This window comes from Dipodomys spectabilis, unplaced genomic scaffold, assembly GCF_019054845.1.
Source record: "Dipodomys spectabilis isolate Male_0828 unplaced genomic scaffold, ASM1905484v1 ptg000219l, whole genome shotgun sequence".
In the NCBI taxonomy this organism is placed as follows: Eukaryota; Metazoa; Chordata; class Mammalia; order Rodentia; family Heteromyidae; genus Dipodomys; species Dipodomys spectabilis.
The window spans coordinates 213,114-227,449 of NW_024870896.1; the positions used below are offsets into that span (position 1 = coordinate 213,114).

At 43.9% G+C, this 14,336-nt stretch overlaps 1 protein-coding gene across 2 annotated transcripts in view; it reads left to right on the forward strand.

Moving 5' to 3' along the window:
- Window positions 1–14,336, forward strand: part of Nptn (neuroplastin) — a 56,332-nt gene that overhangs the window by 22,033 nt on the left and 19,963 nt on the right. Inside the window, exons 1-2 of one of the 2 annotated variants that reach the window (XM_042697366.1) lie at window positions 4,157–4,499; window positions 9,682–9,847. In XM_042697366.1, the coding sequence (XP_042553300.1) occupies window positions 4,172–4,499; window positions 9,682–9,847 (494 nt within the window). In that variant the 5' untranslated portion in view covers window positions 4,157–4,171. Of the gene's footprint in view, window positions 1–4,156; window positions 4,500–9,681; window positions 9,848–14,336 lie in introns of those variants that run through there. The other variant, XM_042697365.1, reaches the window with a different exon arrangement.

Sequence of the window (14,336 nt, forward strand, 5' to 3'; positions counted from 1 at the left end):
TCAGTCTTTCTTTTTGAGGTAGATGGTTTGAATGTGTATGCACACATGTATGTTTTGTTTTTTTTTTTTGGGTCCGGTCCTGGGGCCTGAACTCTGGGCCTGGGCGCTGTCCCTCAGCTCTTCAGCTCTTCAGCTCAAGGCTGAGCCACAGTGCCACTTCCGGCTTTTTTCTTTTTGCTTATGTGGTGCTAAGAATCGAACCCAGGGCCTCAGGCATGCAAAGCAAGCGCTCTACCACTGAGCCACCTTCCCAGCCCCGTATGCACACATGTTTAAGTGAGGCATTCAGAGAGGAGAAAGCGGTGCTTTTGTGTGATTGGCTGTCCTCTTTCTCCTGAGGCATGAAGTAAAGATCAGTATGAGCCACCCACAGGAAATTAGTGGTATAGAAGGGAAGAAGGGAACATTTTTTTTTCTTAAACTGATGAAAGTAGACAAGTCTTAAAGCCTGGGCCTGGGGCATAGTCAGCAGATGGTGGAGAAAAATTAGTCTTGTTACCTATTCTATGGGTATCCTGGAGACCATTGAGAACTCCTGCATAGAACTAGGCTAGCTTTATTATTATTTTTCTTCCTTAGGGCACACATAAAAGCAGTTATTCTTGGGATTCGGCTCAACTTGCTCTGTCCATGTTCCCTTCTCACTCTGCTCCATATATACCCATCTAGTTTTTCCTGCTGGAGAGCTCTCCTTTTCACCAGCTGCTAGTTCTGCTGTCATCTCTGCCCCCCCCCCCCTCATTTTCAGTTAAAGCAATCACTTTCACTAATTTTGCTGCCTTCCTTTTTAATGCTGTGCTTGCCGTCCCCCCCACCAGCACCAGCTTCCGTGTCCTTCCTCCCATATTTCATTAATACTCATGCTTAAGCCTTGTTGACATATGAGCCCAGATAGTCAAGCAGTACATGGAGCTGATACTGGGAAGAGGGCTTGGTCGAGTTCGGGACCCCAAAAAGACCACCAGAGACCATGATCGATGTAATCAGCAGCGAGGTATTTATTGTGAGCTAGGTCGGTCCTCTGCGCACACAGCAAACAACTGGTGATGCTGAGAGGCCCCAAGCCTAGGGTTTGCAGCAGTTTTATACATTCTTTGGGGAAGGCTGGGGCTTTGCACTCATCATATCATTCCTTGACAAATCAACACACACTGTGGGAAAATCATAAAACATCTCTAAAACATGATTTGCGTGACCAATGGCGGGAAGGAATCTAGAAGGGTTATTGATCAGATCAAGGGGTTGATGTGCTTTAAAATGATTGGTTCAAGTCACAAAGGTGGTGCAAGGGAGTATGTGCAGAACTGCAGGACTTTCTGGTTAGATATTGGTCACCACTCCTAAGTGGGGCTGTCTGGAATCTCAGACAATTCGACCTTCGGCTTATCTTAGGCAAGCACCATCTGCAGTTTTCCAAGAACTGTTTGCACTTAGCTTTCTGCAGTATTTCCTGGCTTTAGGGCTGCAGTAGGTCAGAGGCTAAATTTCAGAATAAAATGAGGTCCCATGTAAATTATTGGTCAGGTCTTTCACATGTCCTCCCTCCCGTATTTCATTAATATTCATACTTAAGCCTTGTTGACCTATGAGCCCAGATATTCAAGCAGTACATTGAGATAGAAAACTGAATTGACTCATTAGCATTTCCTCCTCAGAGAGAAGGTTGCCTGCGTGACATGGTCAAGCTGAGTGACTCGCATGATTTTCTGTGGTGGGAATTACATTGAGATGGTTTCTTGGCTACCTTTTTTTTTCTTTGTAGGTTGTGGGGCTTGAATTTAGTGCCTGGGCACTGTCCCTGAGCTTTTTCACTCAAGGCTAGCGCACTACCAATTTGAGCCCCACAAGCACCACTTAGGGTTTTCTGGTGATTCATTAGAGATAAAAGTCTCACGGACTTTCCTGCCCAGGCTGGCTTTGAACCGGGATCCTCAGATTTCAGCCTCCTAAGTAGCTAAGATTATAGGCATGACCCATTGGTGCCCAGCTCACAGCTACTTTTGAATTGCATGTTTTTCATATTTGGGGTTATACTGGGGATTGCGTCTGGGTGTTTCTGCAAATTCATGTGAGTATGGTCCAACAAGTCTAAACATGCTTTGAAGGTGTAATTCAGGAGAAAGTAGAAATACAAACTAGTCCACGCATAATAAAGTACATTCTCTTGAACTCCAAGTTCAAGAGAATGTGAAAATAAGCTCATGTGATTTCCACTTGAAGGTCAAGAATATGATTAAAATAGTAATATTTTTTATTCTAGAAATATACTGATAATGCAGTTTTCTCTAAAGGATGCACTGATAGTAAAATGTATGAAACTCTTCCTTGGTATTTGTTGGCATTGTCTTTGAAGATAGGCAGAGGTGGCAGTTTGTGAGACTGAGAAATTGCTCCTGAGATATACTACTTTTAATATGGCTTACGTCTTCACACAAGACCTGTGGGTCTGGTCTGCAGTTGGGAAACTTCAGTATGTGAGAGTGACATTTGTTTGGTTGCTTGGGGCCTGTGTTAAAATAGTTCCTTACAGGGAATGAATTCTGGATCTGAAGAGGTAGTTTAGAACAAGGCTGAACATTTAGTGTACACTCTTCAGATTCTGAAAGAATCAGGAACTGAAAGGTGAGCATGCATTTGAGGGTCTTAACCTCTAGAGTTAAATATAGTACCTCATATACTTTTTCCTAAATCAATGCGCAGGTGCAGTTAATCTCCAAACGTAAGTGTTGCTGTAGGTATAAACAGAAGTAGTTCCACTTAACCTCCAATTTGTTATACATCCTTGGCCTCAAGACTCTAAGAAAACAGTTCCATTTTATTCTTCTCCTCTGGAGTATTCTTGGTCTAATACTGGCAGATCCTGAGCTCATACTGCTGCTCACCAGCCATACCTCCCAATGGAAGTCACCCAGTCACTCAGAATGCCCTCTTTAGCTTCTTGCCCTGTATGGTAGGACATTGCCTGAATTGGTAAAAATATTAAACCTCACTTGGGTGAAGTGAGTGGGTGTAGAAAGTATCCTTACACTGTGATTTCTTTTCCTATGACCTACTCTTAAGTTTTCAAAGTAAGTCTGGATGATGATTATATTTTTCTTTCTGCCATTACCTCCTTGTCTAATGAAAGTAGAAGGTGCAATGTTAGTTCAAGAGTTCTAGGGCAGTATCTGACAATGTTGGTTGAATCCTAGAATTTAGTTTTAATTTGTCTGTACATTTCTCATTCTTTTGAGCTAGATTCTAAAAGCCAGACAACTAACTTATGTAGAGAGAGCCTGTCAAGGAGCATGATGGTTTTCAGGACTGTTTTTCAGATTTTTCTAGTTGTGTGAACTACCGGGAGGGCATAGTGCTCTGCTCATTGGCAGTGTTGGGGTTTTTTCCTACTGGTTCAGCTCTTAAGCTGGCACTGAGAGTAATCCTCACTGTGTGTAAATTGTAGACTGTCCTGTTTTGTACCTGAGGGTCTATGTTCAGCTGGAGGCTACTTAATCACAGACACCTGGGCCCTGTGTTTGCTGTAGATCCAGGAATGACTAGGAGATGGGGAAAGTCTAGTCTGAATTCAGGGTAGAATCCTGCATGTGAGAAACGTGCTACCTTTTAGCTGAAATTTGGAATGTGAATTCAAAGAGAACCAGTACATTAGTTAATACTTCTTGTTGAGGCTCACAGAAGACACTGCATCTGTAACATCATGCTAACCCATCCAAAAGAAACCCTGACTTGGCATATAAACCCTACTGCCACTTCCGGTTATCTTTCATCACTTGGCTGAGTTTGAAAGGTAACGGTTTGTGCTCTAAGGAAAGAGGCTCTTTCCCTAAGACCCGAGGCTTTCTCCTTCCTACCAGCTGGGCCCATTGCTCAAATGCTTTCCAGTGGGCTTGCTTCTGCCTGGCCAGCACCTGGGCTGCCCAGCTTGTAATTGGCCTGCCTTTGCTTCATAAGCTTCCAGGGCGGTTCTTCTTCTAAAAGCTTGTATGAATTGCTATTACTGTCTCTCTATAGTTTTGAAATGAATCCTTTTTTGTTCTTTGCAACTCATTTGCTTATTTTTCTTTTCTTTTCTTTAAATCACTATTAACACCTGTTGATTCTTTTTTTTTCTGGTTGGCCTGTCACTGCATTCCTGCTCCCCCTCCCTCTAGCTGGGTTTGTCAAGTCGCCCATGTCAGAAACTAAGCTCACGGGGGACGCCTTTGAGCTGTACTGTGACGTGGTCGGGAGCCCCACACCAGAGATCCAGTGGTGGTACGCAGAAGTCAACCGGGCAGAGTCTTTCAGACAGCTGTGGGACGGTGCTCGGAAGCGCCGTGTCACCGTAAACACCGCCTACGGGTCAAACGGCGTGAGTGTGCTGAGAGTGACCCGGCTCACCTTGGAGGACTCTGGGACTTACGAGTGCAGGGCCAGCAACGACCCCAAGAGGAATGACTTGAGGCAAAACCCCTCCATAACATGGATTCGAGCCCAGGCCACCATAAGCGTCCTTCAGAGTGAGTCCAGCACCCTACAGTAGTAGTACTGTAGTCATTAGAGGTGGCCCAATGACCCCCTCCCCTGCTTCCTTTCCCTCTTCCCAGTATGATCGCTCACCCCACCCTTTGTCTTGTTTTTTCAAACCCCACGACCCTTCTGGTTGTAGTGTATGGAAACATCTGTGGCAACTTTATTTTCTTCTCTGCCTCCCTTATCCCCAACCCTTCTTTGTGTCTTTCTCCTCAGGAACAGAGAACTTGAGGAAATCCGTGACTGTCCAAAATCATCTGCATTGAGGAGAAGTGGGGAGGGAACGCTGGGAAGGCTCATTTCAAACAAAACCAGGCAGTCAGATGTGAGGGGTGTGGAAATTTTCTTCCTCCTCTTGAATTGTGTAGTGGGTTTCCTGCTATTCTTTTGCTGATTTCTTCTCTGGTGCCTTTCTATTTTTGTTTATCTCCCCAATCTAACTACTTTTTATTTCTTCTGTTCATCTGTTTGGAGCTCTCTGAGCAGCTGCCTTCACCTCTATGGTTTTAAGTTTGTGTCTGCCTGGTCCCTTCCCTTCCTGTGACTTGGTGTCCTGTGCTGTGATGGGAATGTTGCCCTGGGTACAGTGTGGTGATGTGTTTTGACTGCTGGGTGGCATGTAAGCTTGGTGTTTCTGTAGTGGCTCTTTTCTTTTCTCAGCAGTGGCATGAGCTTCTCTGACGACAGTGCTCAGTGCTGCAGTCACTCCTCTCTGCGCCTACCCATTCTGTCTCCTCCCTTAGAAGCAAGTGGCAGCTTAATGTTCTCTCTGTATAGCCGTTAGGAGCCTCAGATTTCCTCTGTGTGGCCATTAAGAGCCTGAGACCCTCTGTGTGGCTGTTAGGAGCTAGGTGAGGTCCCTCTAGATCCTGACCTCTGTTCATAGGCAGTTTGATGTTGACGACTGACTGGGCTCAGACTCCTTGTCCCAAAGGATGGCAAGCTCAGAAATAGTTTTGAAGCCATTTCACACTGGCTTTTGCTTTGTGTTTTGAAAAGAGAGGAAACTAAACACCCACCTGTATTCCTCTGAGTTGAGCTATTGTGTCAGAATCTTCCTCCTCATGTATTTTAGCAGGTACACGTGAGACGCCTGAATGGAGCAGCTTTGATGACCACTTCTCTTTGTGGAAAGTGGCAGAGCACTTGTACAGTAAGGAGGAGGAAGAAGCTATTACAGAACCAAAGCTCCTGGCCAGGAAGACTTCCAGGCTTCATTAGAGTTGGCTGTGATTAAGGGGGTAATCTCTGTTTAATGGAAGGATAGCCTGGCTTTTTCCTGTTACCTAAGGATCAGTGAAAGACATCTAGCCATTCTAACTTGAGGAACTGACTAGTTCGAAGGGAGAATAAAAATAGCAAAGTACAGCCGGGCGCTGGTGGCTCACGCCTGTAATCCTAGCTACTCAGGAGGCTGAGATCTGAGGATCGTGGTTCAAAGCCAGCCCAGGCAGGAGAGACCATGAGACTCCTATCTCCAATAAACCACCAGAAAACCGGAAGTGGCACTGTAGCTCAAGTGGTAGAGTGCTTGCCTTGAGCTGAAGAGCTGAGGGACAGCGCCCAGGCCCAGAGTTCAAGCCCCACGACCGACAAAAAAAAAAAAAAAGTAAAGTACTATTTTCTTTTTAAGTTGGATTTGGTAGTAACACAGTAGGTCATACGTAGGCCCTGAATCTACATACTTGTATGGAAAGTAGTAAAATAGTGGATTTTGTAGCCACACAGAAAACTTGGGGGGAGGGGGAGAGGGCGCTCAGGGAGGGACAGGAGTGGCTGCCGCAGTGGGTGCTGCTGAGCCAGAGAACCTGCTTCTGTAAAGAGGAAAAGAAAACTTGTCTGTGAAAATGGGGCACATTAACCCAGCAATTTTTCCATTCCTTTTCTTTTTCTTTTTAACAAATTTTCCCCTTGCACGCCTCCTTCTCCTGCCCCTTGCACCTTTCCTTATAAAAGCAGAAATACCCAAATGGCCACAGAGGTCTTCAGAAGTTTATTGGCATGGACTGGACTGGGCATTTGATAGTTTTCTTTCCAACAGCTGATTCATCTAGAAAGGCCACATTTGGGCTTTAGGAAAAAATGGCTTTATCTTTAACAAAGACAGGGTTAGCTTCCATTGATTCTGAGAGTATAACATCCCTCCCCCCAGTTGAATTAGAAACAGGTTAGGAGTATTTGCATATAGTGAATCAAATCCTAGCTAGTCTCCCCATCCACCCTCTCAGTCAACTAACACAAGTCAGCCAGGATATTTATTGCTGCTTTTTTTTTTTTTTTTTTAAACACCCTGAATTCAGCTGTTGTAGATCATATTGTTTTAGGATTTCAGGTATCCCCAAATATATTGCTTCTGATGGGGAGGTTGAAGTCTCTTAAGAATGACTTCTTAGCAATGCTTATCCTAAAGCTCTTTGAATAATGTAAAGCAGGCAGAGAAATGTGCCCAGCTCTTTTGGTGTCTCTCTGGCCAACATCATATCCTCTACGGTGGTGGCCGGGGTGAGGGTTTCCCACCCAGTGCTTCTAAATAGTGGGTAGCAGATAAACATGTGTGAGCTTCTCCTGAATGTTCATCTCTCTTGGACTTTGACTAGGCAGCACTCAGCCACAGAAATAAAAGCCCACCATCATCCCGGTGCAGTATACTGATATGGCACCGTGGCCTAGGAACACAGTCCAACACTGACTTCCATGTCTGAGGCAATGCCCCGCCCTAGAGCCCTCCTGTGGTGCAGTCATAGTTAAGTCTGTTTTAAACTGTCCACTTCTCCCAGACTCTTTCCTGGATCTTTACCAGTTAAGGGAAAAAGTGCTTTCTTTTTTTGCCTTCCAAGAGTTCTTGGCAGAAAGTCTTCCAGGTTGCTTCCTTCAACTTCTTAATCTCCCTCTGAGCTACAATGGTCATTTGCACCGCCACAGGTAAGAGGAGCATTTACTTTGGCCTCCTTGTGTTTAAACATCTGGAAACGCTTGGCCTCACTCTCAGAGTTCACCCTTCCTCAGTGTATGTAATCTGAGAGGAAGAACCAGAAGGAGAGTCCCAAGAGGACAGAACATGAAATTGGATAATAAAAATTCAGTGAAAACCTAAAAGCGTTTTTTGGGCTTTAATGTTGCCTTGATATTTTTTCAATCTCTTCTGTGAAGTACTGGTTCTATCTTTCTCATGTTTTTTGCTTGGTTTTGATTTTTCTTGGAATTGTGATGCTTTCTGCTGATGGTGTGTGTGCGCCTTCCATTGCAGGGCTGCAGCTGTTCTGCTCTACTTCTTAAGGCCCAAGGACTTGGCTTCTGTCCAGTGTGTCTTGAAACCATGGGACACCACTGCGCTAACATGTTCACGTGCATCTGCTTTTGTCTTAGTGGCTGCTATGCCTTCATTATCTGTACATGAGACCCTGTTTGATGTTACCAGTAAGGACCAGTGCTGAATGGAAGATGGCCGTTACCATTTTGCCAGAACTGGAAATGAGTTAGAGCCAGTTTGGTAATTGAGGAATGTAAGGGTTTCCTTTACTATACATTTCTGTGCAGATACTAACTTTATAGTTAGAATAGTACATTGGTTATGAGGTCCTTAAGGCTTCACATTTTCATGTGTCTCATGACTTCTCCATCCGCTTCCTCCACTTGAACAACAAACAAGACAGGGAGGCAGTTCTACCCTTCAGCAATAAGTGATGGAGGGGGGCACTGCTTGGAAGTGCAGACAGAAAGTAGCCAGGTATAGGGAAATGGGAAGTCAGCCATGGTTTGTGAGGCGGGGGGTGGATGGCTGGGGCAGGTGCCTCTTACTGTGGATGCCTGAAAATGCTTGATTGAAAGTAAAGGATCTAAATCTGGGGAAAAAGTTACCATGACAACAAAAGACCAGTAACAAGAAACGTTAGCACTGAAGATTTCAAAGTGCTTTAAAGACAAATCTAGGGATGATACAGTGTGATTTAAAATTTTCTACTTCATGTGTTAATAACATTTGACTGATAGAGGATATTATTTGTAGTTACAATTGTGATTCTAGGTTTATTCAACCCTAGGGTAGAACCAGAAAGTTAAGCATATACCTTGCTTCGCTTAGTGTGGAAAGCTGGGGTATATTTGGGGGAAGGGGAGAGAGAATTTAGTCAGCTGTGTTTCTAGCTTTGATTTTGCCATTAATAGTCATTACAGCTGGGCACCAATGGCTCATGCTTGTAATCCTAGCTACTCAGGAGGCTGAGATCTGAGGATCGCGGTTTGAAGCCAGCCCGGGCAGGAAAGTCTGTGAGACTCTTACCTCCAATAAACCACCAGAAAACAAGAAGTGACACTGGGCTCAAAGTGGTAGAGGGCTAGCCTTGAGTAAAGGAGCTCAGGAACAGTGACTTGAGTTCAAGCCCCATGACCAACAACAGCAACAATAACAACAAATTATAGCCTGTAGAAATTGTTTCATCTTTCTCTTAAAAAGAGAAATCCCATAAACTCTTAAGAGTATCACGACTATAACATTTTAAGATCCCATAATTATATTGTCCTTAAGTGGAATATATTTTTAAGTATACTTCTGAAAAGATTGTTTTGGAATAAATTTGGGATAAACCCAAATAATTACTACAAATAATTTGGAATAAATTTCCTAAAGAATTTTCTCTCTTTAAAATTCAGAAAACTTAAGAGACTTCCAGTGGGAAGTTTGCTTTTAGGATCTGTTACTTCTGCATGCTGTAGATTTAATGGATATGTCATATCAAACTACACCCATTGTTCTAAGGCCCAGTAATTCCATAGGGAGTTTATTAGTTAAGTTACATTACCTTTGTCTTCAGAACTTCAAGATGGAGCCCGGTTTTCTAATAGAAGCTGAATTGGTTGTGGTTCTATATCATAAAATGGTGGGATTTTCATCGTAAGTGGATTGTTACCAGTATAAGCACCTGTAATACTCCCATTCTTTCACGTCTAGGCCACCTGGTCTTCAGGCTGTGTCTGCGCTAGTGGTCATTTGCTTATAATCATTGTTTTTCCTTTCCCGACTTCTTCCAAAGTGGTACAGTGAAAGTCCTCATGTGGTCCTGTCTTCCCTCCCTCTTCTTCTAGTCTCCCCCTCCCTCCCTCCCCAACTCTGAGGCCAGGGCTGCAGACGTGGGAAGCTCTGGCCCCTGTCATTGTGCACTCTCCTTACAGAGCCCAGGATTGTCACCAGTGAAGAGGTCACCATTCGAGACAACTTTCCCATCACCCTGCAGTGTAACCTCACCTCTAGCTCTCACACCCTTACCTATAGCTACTGGACCAAGAATGGGGTAGAGCTGACGACTACCCGGAAGAATGCCAGCAACATGGAATACAGGTGAGAGGGGCTGACAGCTCCTGGGGATGTGGGGAGGAATGTGGTCAAGCTGCTGACACAATCTGTACACATTAGGAGCTTATATGTATGTGTTGAAATGAGAATCTGAGGATGTTATTTGAAAGATGCACTGAACTGCTTTTTTTGGGGGGGGAGGGGGGGGTCCGGTTGTGGGGCCTGAACTCTGGGCCTGGGCGCTGTCCTCAGCTCTTCAGCTCAAGGCTAGCGCTCTACCACTTGAGCCACAGCGCCACTTCCAGCTTTTTTCTTTTTGCTTATGTGGTGCTGAGGAATCGAACCCAGGGCCTCAGGCATGCAAGGCAAGTGCTCTACCACTGAGCCACCTTCCCAGCCCCCTGAACCGCTTTTTTATAAAATGAATTGAATTAACTACTACACTGTGACCTCTATGATACTGTGCTTTTTCTTGGTTCTGTAAGGACTTTTCTTATAAAGAATTTCAAGAACCCTTAGTAGGAATTTACAAATATGTGCTGGAAAGATGAATCTGAGACTGATGCATAAGAAAAATGCAATGTGAACTCTTCTATTTCAGTGAACCAAACTGTTTACTAAACTGTGAAGTATATTTGGTCCTCTCTTGGGTAGTTTAATTCAGTATAGCTGAGGCAATGCCCAGAGATCTAGAAGAGATTCCCAAATGATTCTAATGACCAGCCAGGGTTGACAGTCGTAGATTACCCCTCATTATGATCAGAGAAAAACATGAGGGGTGAACAAGGAGTGGTTCTGCTACATAGGGCAATTGCATTATAAAAGTCTCTTAATTCAGAGATTGAAGTTGGCTTTGAGCAGACATCTCCCTGAGTGATCTTTCCAGAAGATTACCACAACCACAGGACCTGTGGATATAAGACTCTTTGATCTGAGGTGAGATGATGGCATACAAATAACCTTTGAATGGACTGGAGGGATGGCTTAAGTGGTAGAGCACCACCTGTGAACAAGCCTGAATCTCTTGTGCTCAAGTCCCAGTACCTTGCCTCTCCCACCTTTAAAAAAAAAAGATAATTGAGAAGGTTGAGAAGGTGGCTGAGTGGTAGAGTGCTTGCCTTGCATACATGAGGCCCTGGGTTCGATTCCTCAGCACCACATAAGCAGAAAAAGCCAGAAGTGGCGCTGTGGCTCAAGTGGTAGAGCGCTAGCTTTGAGCTGAATAGTTGAGGGACAGCGCCCAGACCCAGAGATCAGGCCCCACGACCAACGCCCCTCCCCCCCCCCCCCAAAAAAAAAAAAAAGATAGTTGAATTACCTGGCACTAAAAGATTATTTGCTTTTTTTTTTTTTTTTTTTTTTTTGTCAGTTGTGGGGCTTGAACTCTGGGCCTGAGTACTGTCCCTGAGCTCTTCAGCTCAAGGCAAGCACTCTACCACTTGAGCCACAGCACCACTTCTGGTTTTCTGGTAGTTAATTGGAGATAAGAGTCTCACGGACTTTCCTGCCTGGGCTGGCTTTGAACTGTGATCCTCAGATCTCAGCCTCCTGAGTAGCTAGGATTACAAGTGTGAGCCACCAGTGCCTGGCTGGTGCTTTTTTTTTTTTTTGGCTAGTTCTGGCACTTAGGCCACTGCCCCTGAGCTTCTTTGGCTCCAAGCTGACACTGTGCTACTTCAGCCACAGCTCTACTTCTCACTTTTTTCTGAGTAGTTTATTGGAGATAAACTGGTGGCCCAGGTTGGCTACCAACCAAGATCCTCAGATCTCAGCTTCCTGAGTAGCTAGGATTTCAACATGAGCTACTGGGGCCTGGCAGATTTGTTGTTTTCTGAAATATCTAGAGACGTGACACCTCATTTTTTAGAATAGTCTGTTCTCAGCTGGTTGAGGCATTGTAAGGAAACAGCATCGGAGTGAGTCAAGAGAGATATATCAACAGTAGAGGGCTTTTTGCAGGCAAAGTCTTATTACTCTCTGGCTAATAGATCCACATGGGTTTGCAGAACTTTTTTTTGGTAAGGAAGTTGAGACTGAAAGAATAACTCTTTAAAACTGTGTCTAGTGCATTTCAGATCTAAGTTCAGGATCTTCCAGCTTTCTAGAGACTGAGTTTTGGAAAGAATTGAAACAAATGGAAAATGCCCCCACAGCCTTCTGAACATAGCCTGTGGCTAGGCTACTTTAGTGATAGCTGAAGTTGAGTAACTAAGGTGTTCTGTGCAGTAGCTGCACTGTACCACTCTCCACTGTGCTTTCTTCCGATGACAATTGAAAACACAGGGCCAGAGAGCTAGTTTTGTGGCAGAAAGTTACCTAGATTGCATGAGGCCCTGATTCAGTCTCCAGTACTGCCAAAAGAAGAAATAAAAATGAAAGGAAGTATAGCCTCAGTTGTGTAAGTCTGCATAGTTTGGCAAGGTTTGATCAGAGTCGTGGTGAATGAAAGGCATTTTTCTGTTCTTTGAGAGTAATAGACATGTAGTCATTGTTCCTTTTTTCACTTCAGCTTACTTGAAACTCCCCAGTTATGCTCAACATCACTACATTTTTTTTTTTTTTTAAAAGGGATTCCACATCCTTTGAAAGAAATAACTACTTGGTCTCCTTCCAGATTTTTAGTGCACAGGAATGATATGAAGACAGTTGAGCCTGTAAGGCTTGTCCTCAAGCTTGAGAGTCTGCTTCTCAAGTATTTCCAAAGGAACCTGGAGTCAGCTTAAACTCTGAAGATAAAGCTCCTGATCCTTCCTCAAACTCTGGAGTACATACACAGTAGTATAGGTTGAAGATAGATTATTTGTGTTGAGTTGAGAAGACAACTGTTCCTATTAGAGTATTTTGTCAGAACACAAGCTGTCAGCCTTGGAGAGGGGCTGGGCCTCTCCTCATCTGGTCTTAGCATAAACTCCTTTTTAGGAATAACAGTAAAATAGATAATTGTATTGAGCCAGTCAGTAATGAGATTAGGAGATTTTATTAGTCATGATAAAAACTGCAGGCCAGTCCTGTATATAAATAGTTATTTCTGGAGGCTGTTGGTTCTGCTTTTGTAGTTGACCCAGAAGGCATCCTGTATGTGTTGGGTGTGCGTAGTAGCCCTTGGGCCGGAAGGTCTGGGATCTCCTGTGAGGCTGAGGGGTGTGCTGGTGTGTTCATACAGTCCTCTTAACAGCATTGCACTCAACTTAGCCTGGTCTGAGCACAGCTGTTCATTGAAGTAGTGTTCATTTACTGTTTGTCTATTCCCCTGCTGTAATTCAGGTGACAGCTGGGTGGAGAATTTTGCACCAGCGTTTAGGTTCATATGTACCTACATATAACTTGGTCTGTTGGGAAGTCAGATATTAAGCAATTACAGGCTAATACGAGAGAGGATATAATAGAGGAAGAAATTTAGATTGGAGGGTGGAAGTGAGATGTAAGCCCATACCCAATGAAAGGAGTTAGGTGGGCTGAAAATGATGAGAAAGACATCGCTGTGAAGCGGGAATTGGGGACACTCAGCCTGAGGTCAACTAAGTGATGTTCCTGAGGTTTTTTTGCTCAAGGCTGACATTCTTGAGTCACAGCTCTACTTTTGGCTTTTGGGTGTCCTTAATCGGAGATTAGAGTCCCATGAACTTTACTGCCTGGACTGGCTTTGACCCTGATCCTCAGATGTCAGCCTTGATTGAGTAGCTAGGGTTGCAGGTATGAACCACCTGTTCCTGGCCTGTATTGAAATTTTATATGGCCCGTGAATCATGTTATAAATACCTAGTGGCCCTTAGCAGAAAAAGGGTTTTGTACCCCTGTATGAAGGAACACTTTATGTGAAGACTGAGATAGGAACACATTTGGCTCGTTGAAAACTGCAAGGCACATGGCAGAGCTAGAAAATGTCATGAGATCTAACTGGGGAGGTAGTCATTCAGGCCTTTGGCTTTATGATAACGGATTTTTTTTTTAAAAGCTGCATCTCTGTGGCTAATACTCAATTGATAAATGTGGTTATTCCTCTACCTCTCGCACTTAAGAAAACACACAACTATGGCTAGTCCTATTATTTAGTAGGCTTAATTAACTGGAAAAATAAACTGAAATAATAGTCTTTTTAGGGAAGCCCATAAAAGGCTTTTATATTATCACAGACAGACATTGCCCCCTTGTTTATCTGACTGGAATCACCAGGTGAGCAAGTTTTTAGTGATGGCTTCCTCAGTATTTCAACTATAATTCAACTATTCACCTATTTAAAACTATAGTACATGATGTGGCCTTCCTTTTTTTTCATTCTCCTTACAGTAAGTTGCAGTAAATAGGTTAGGGACCATGTACTGTTCTACCTCTGTATCTCTAGCACCCAGTCAGGAGTATGTGTGCCATTCATGTTTTGGGATATACAGTTTTGTGCTTTTAGTTAGGAAAAGGCGAGGTATAATAAGGAACAGGATTTGGAAAGCATGGCTCCTGGTTACCTCTTTGATTTCCTTTTGGTTGTATATTTTGACTGTTCCTACTTATCTTACTTTGCTTTTCTTCTCATCTTTGC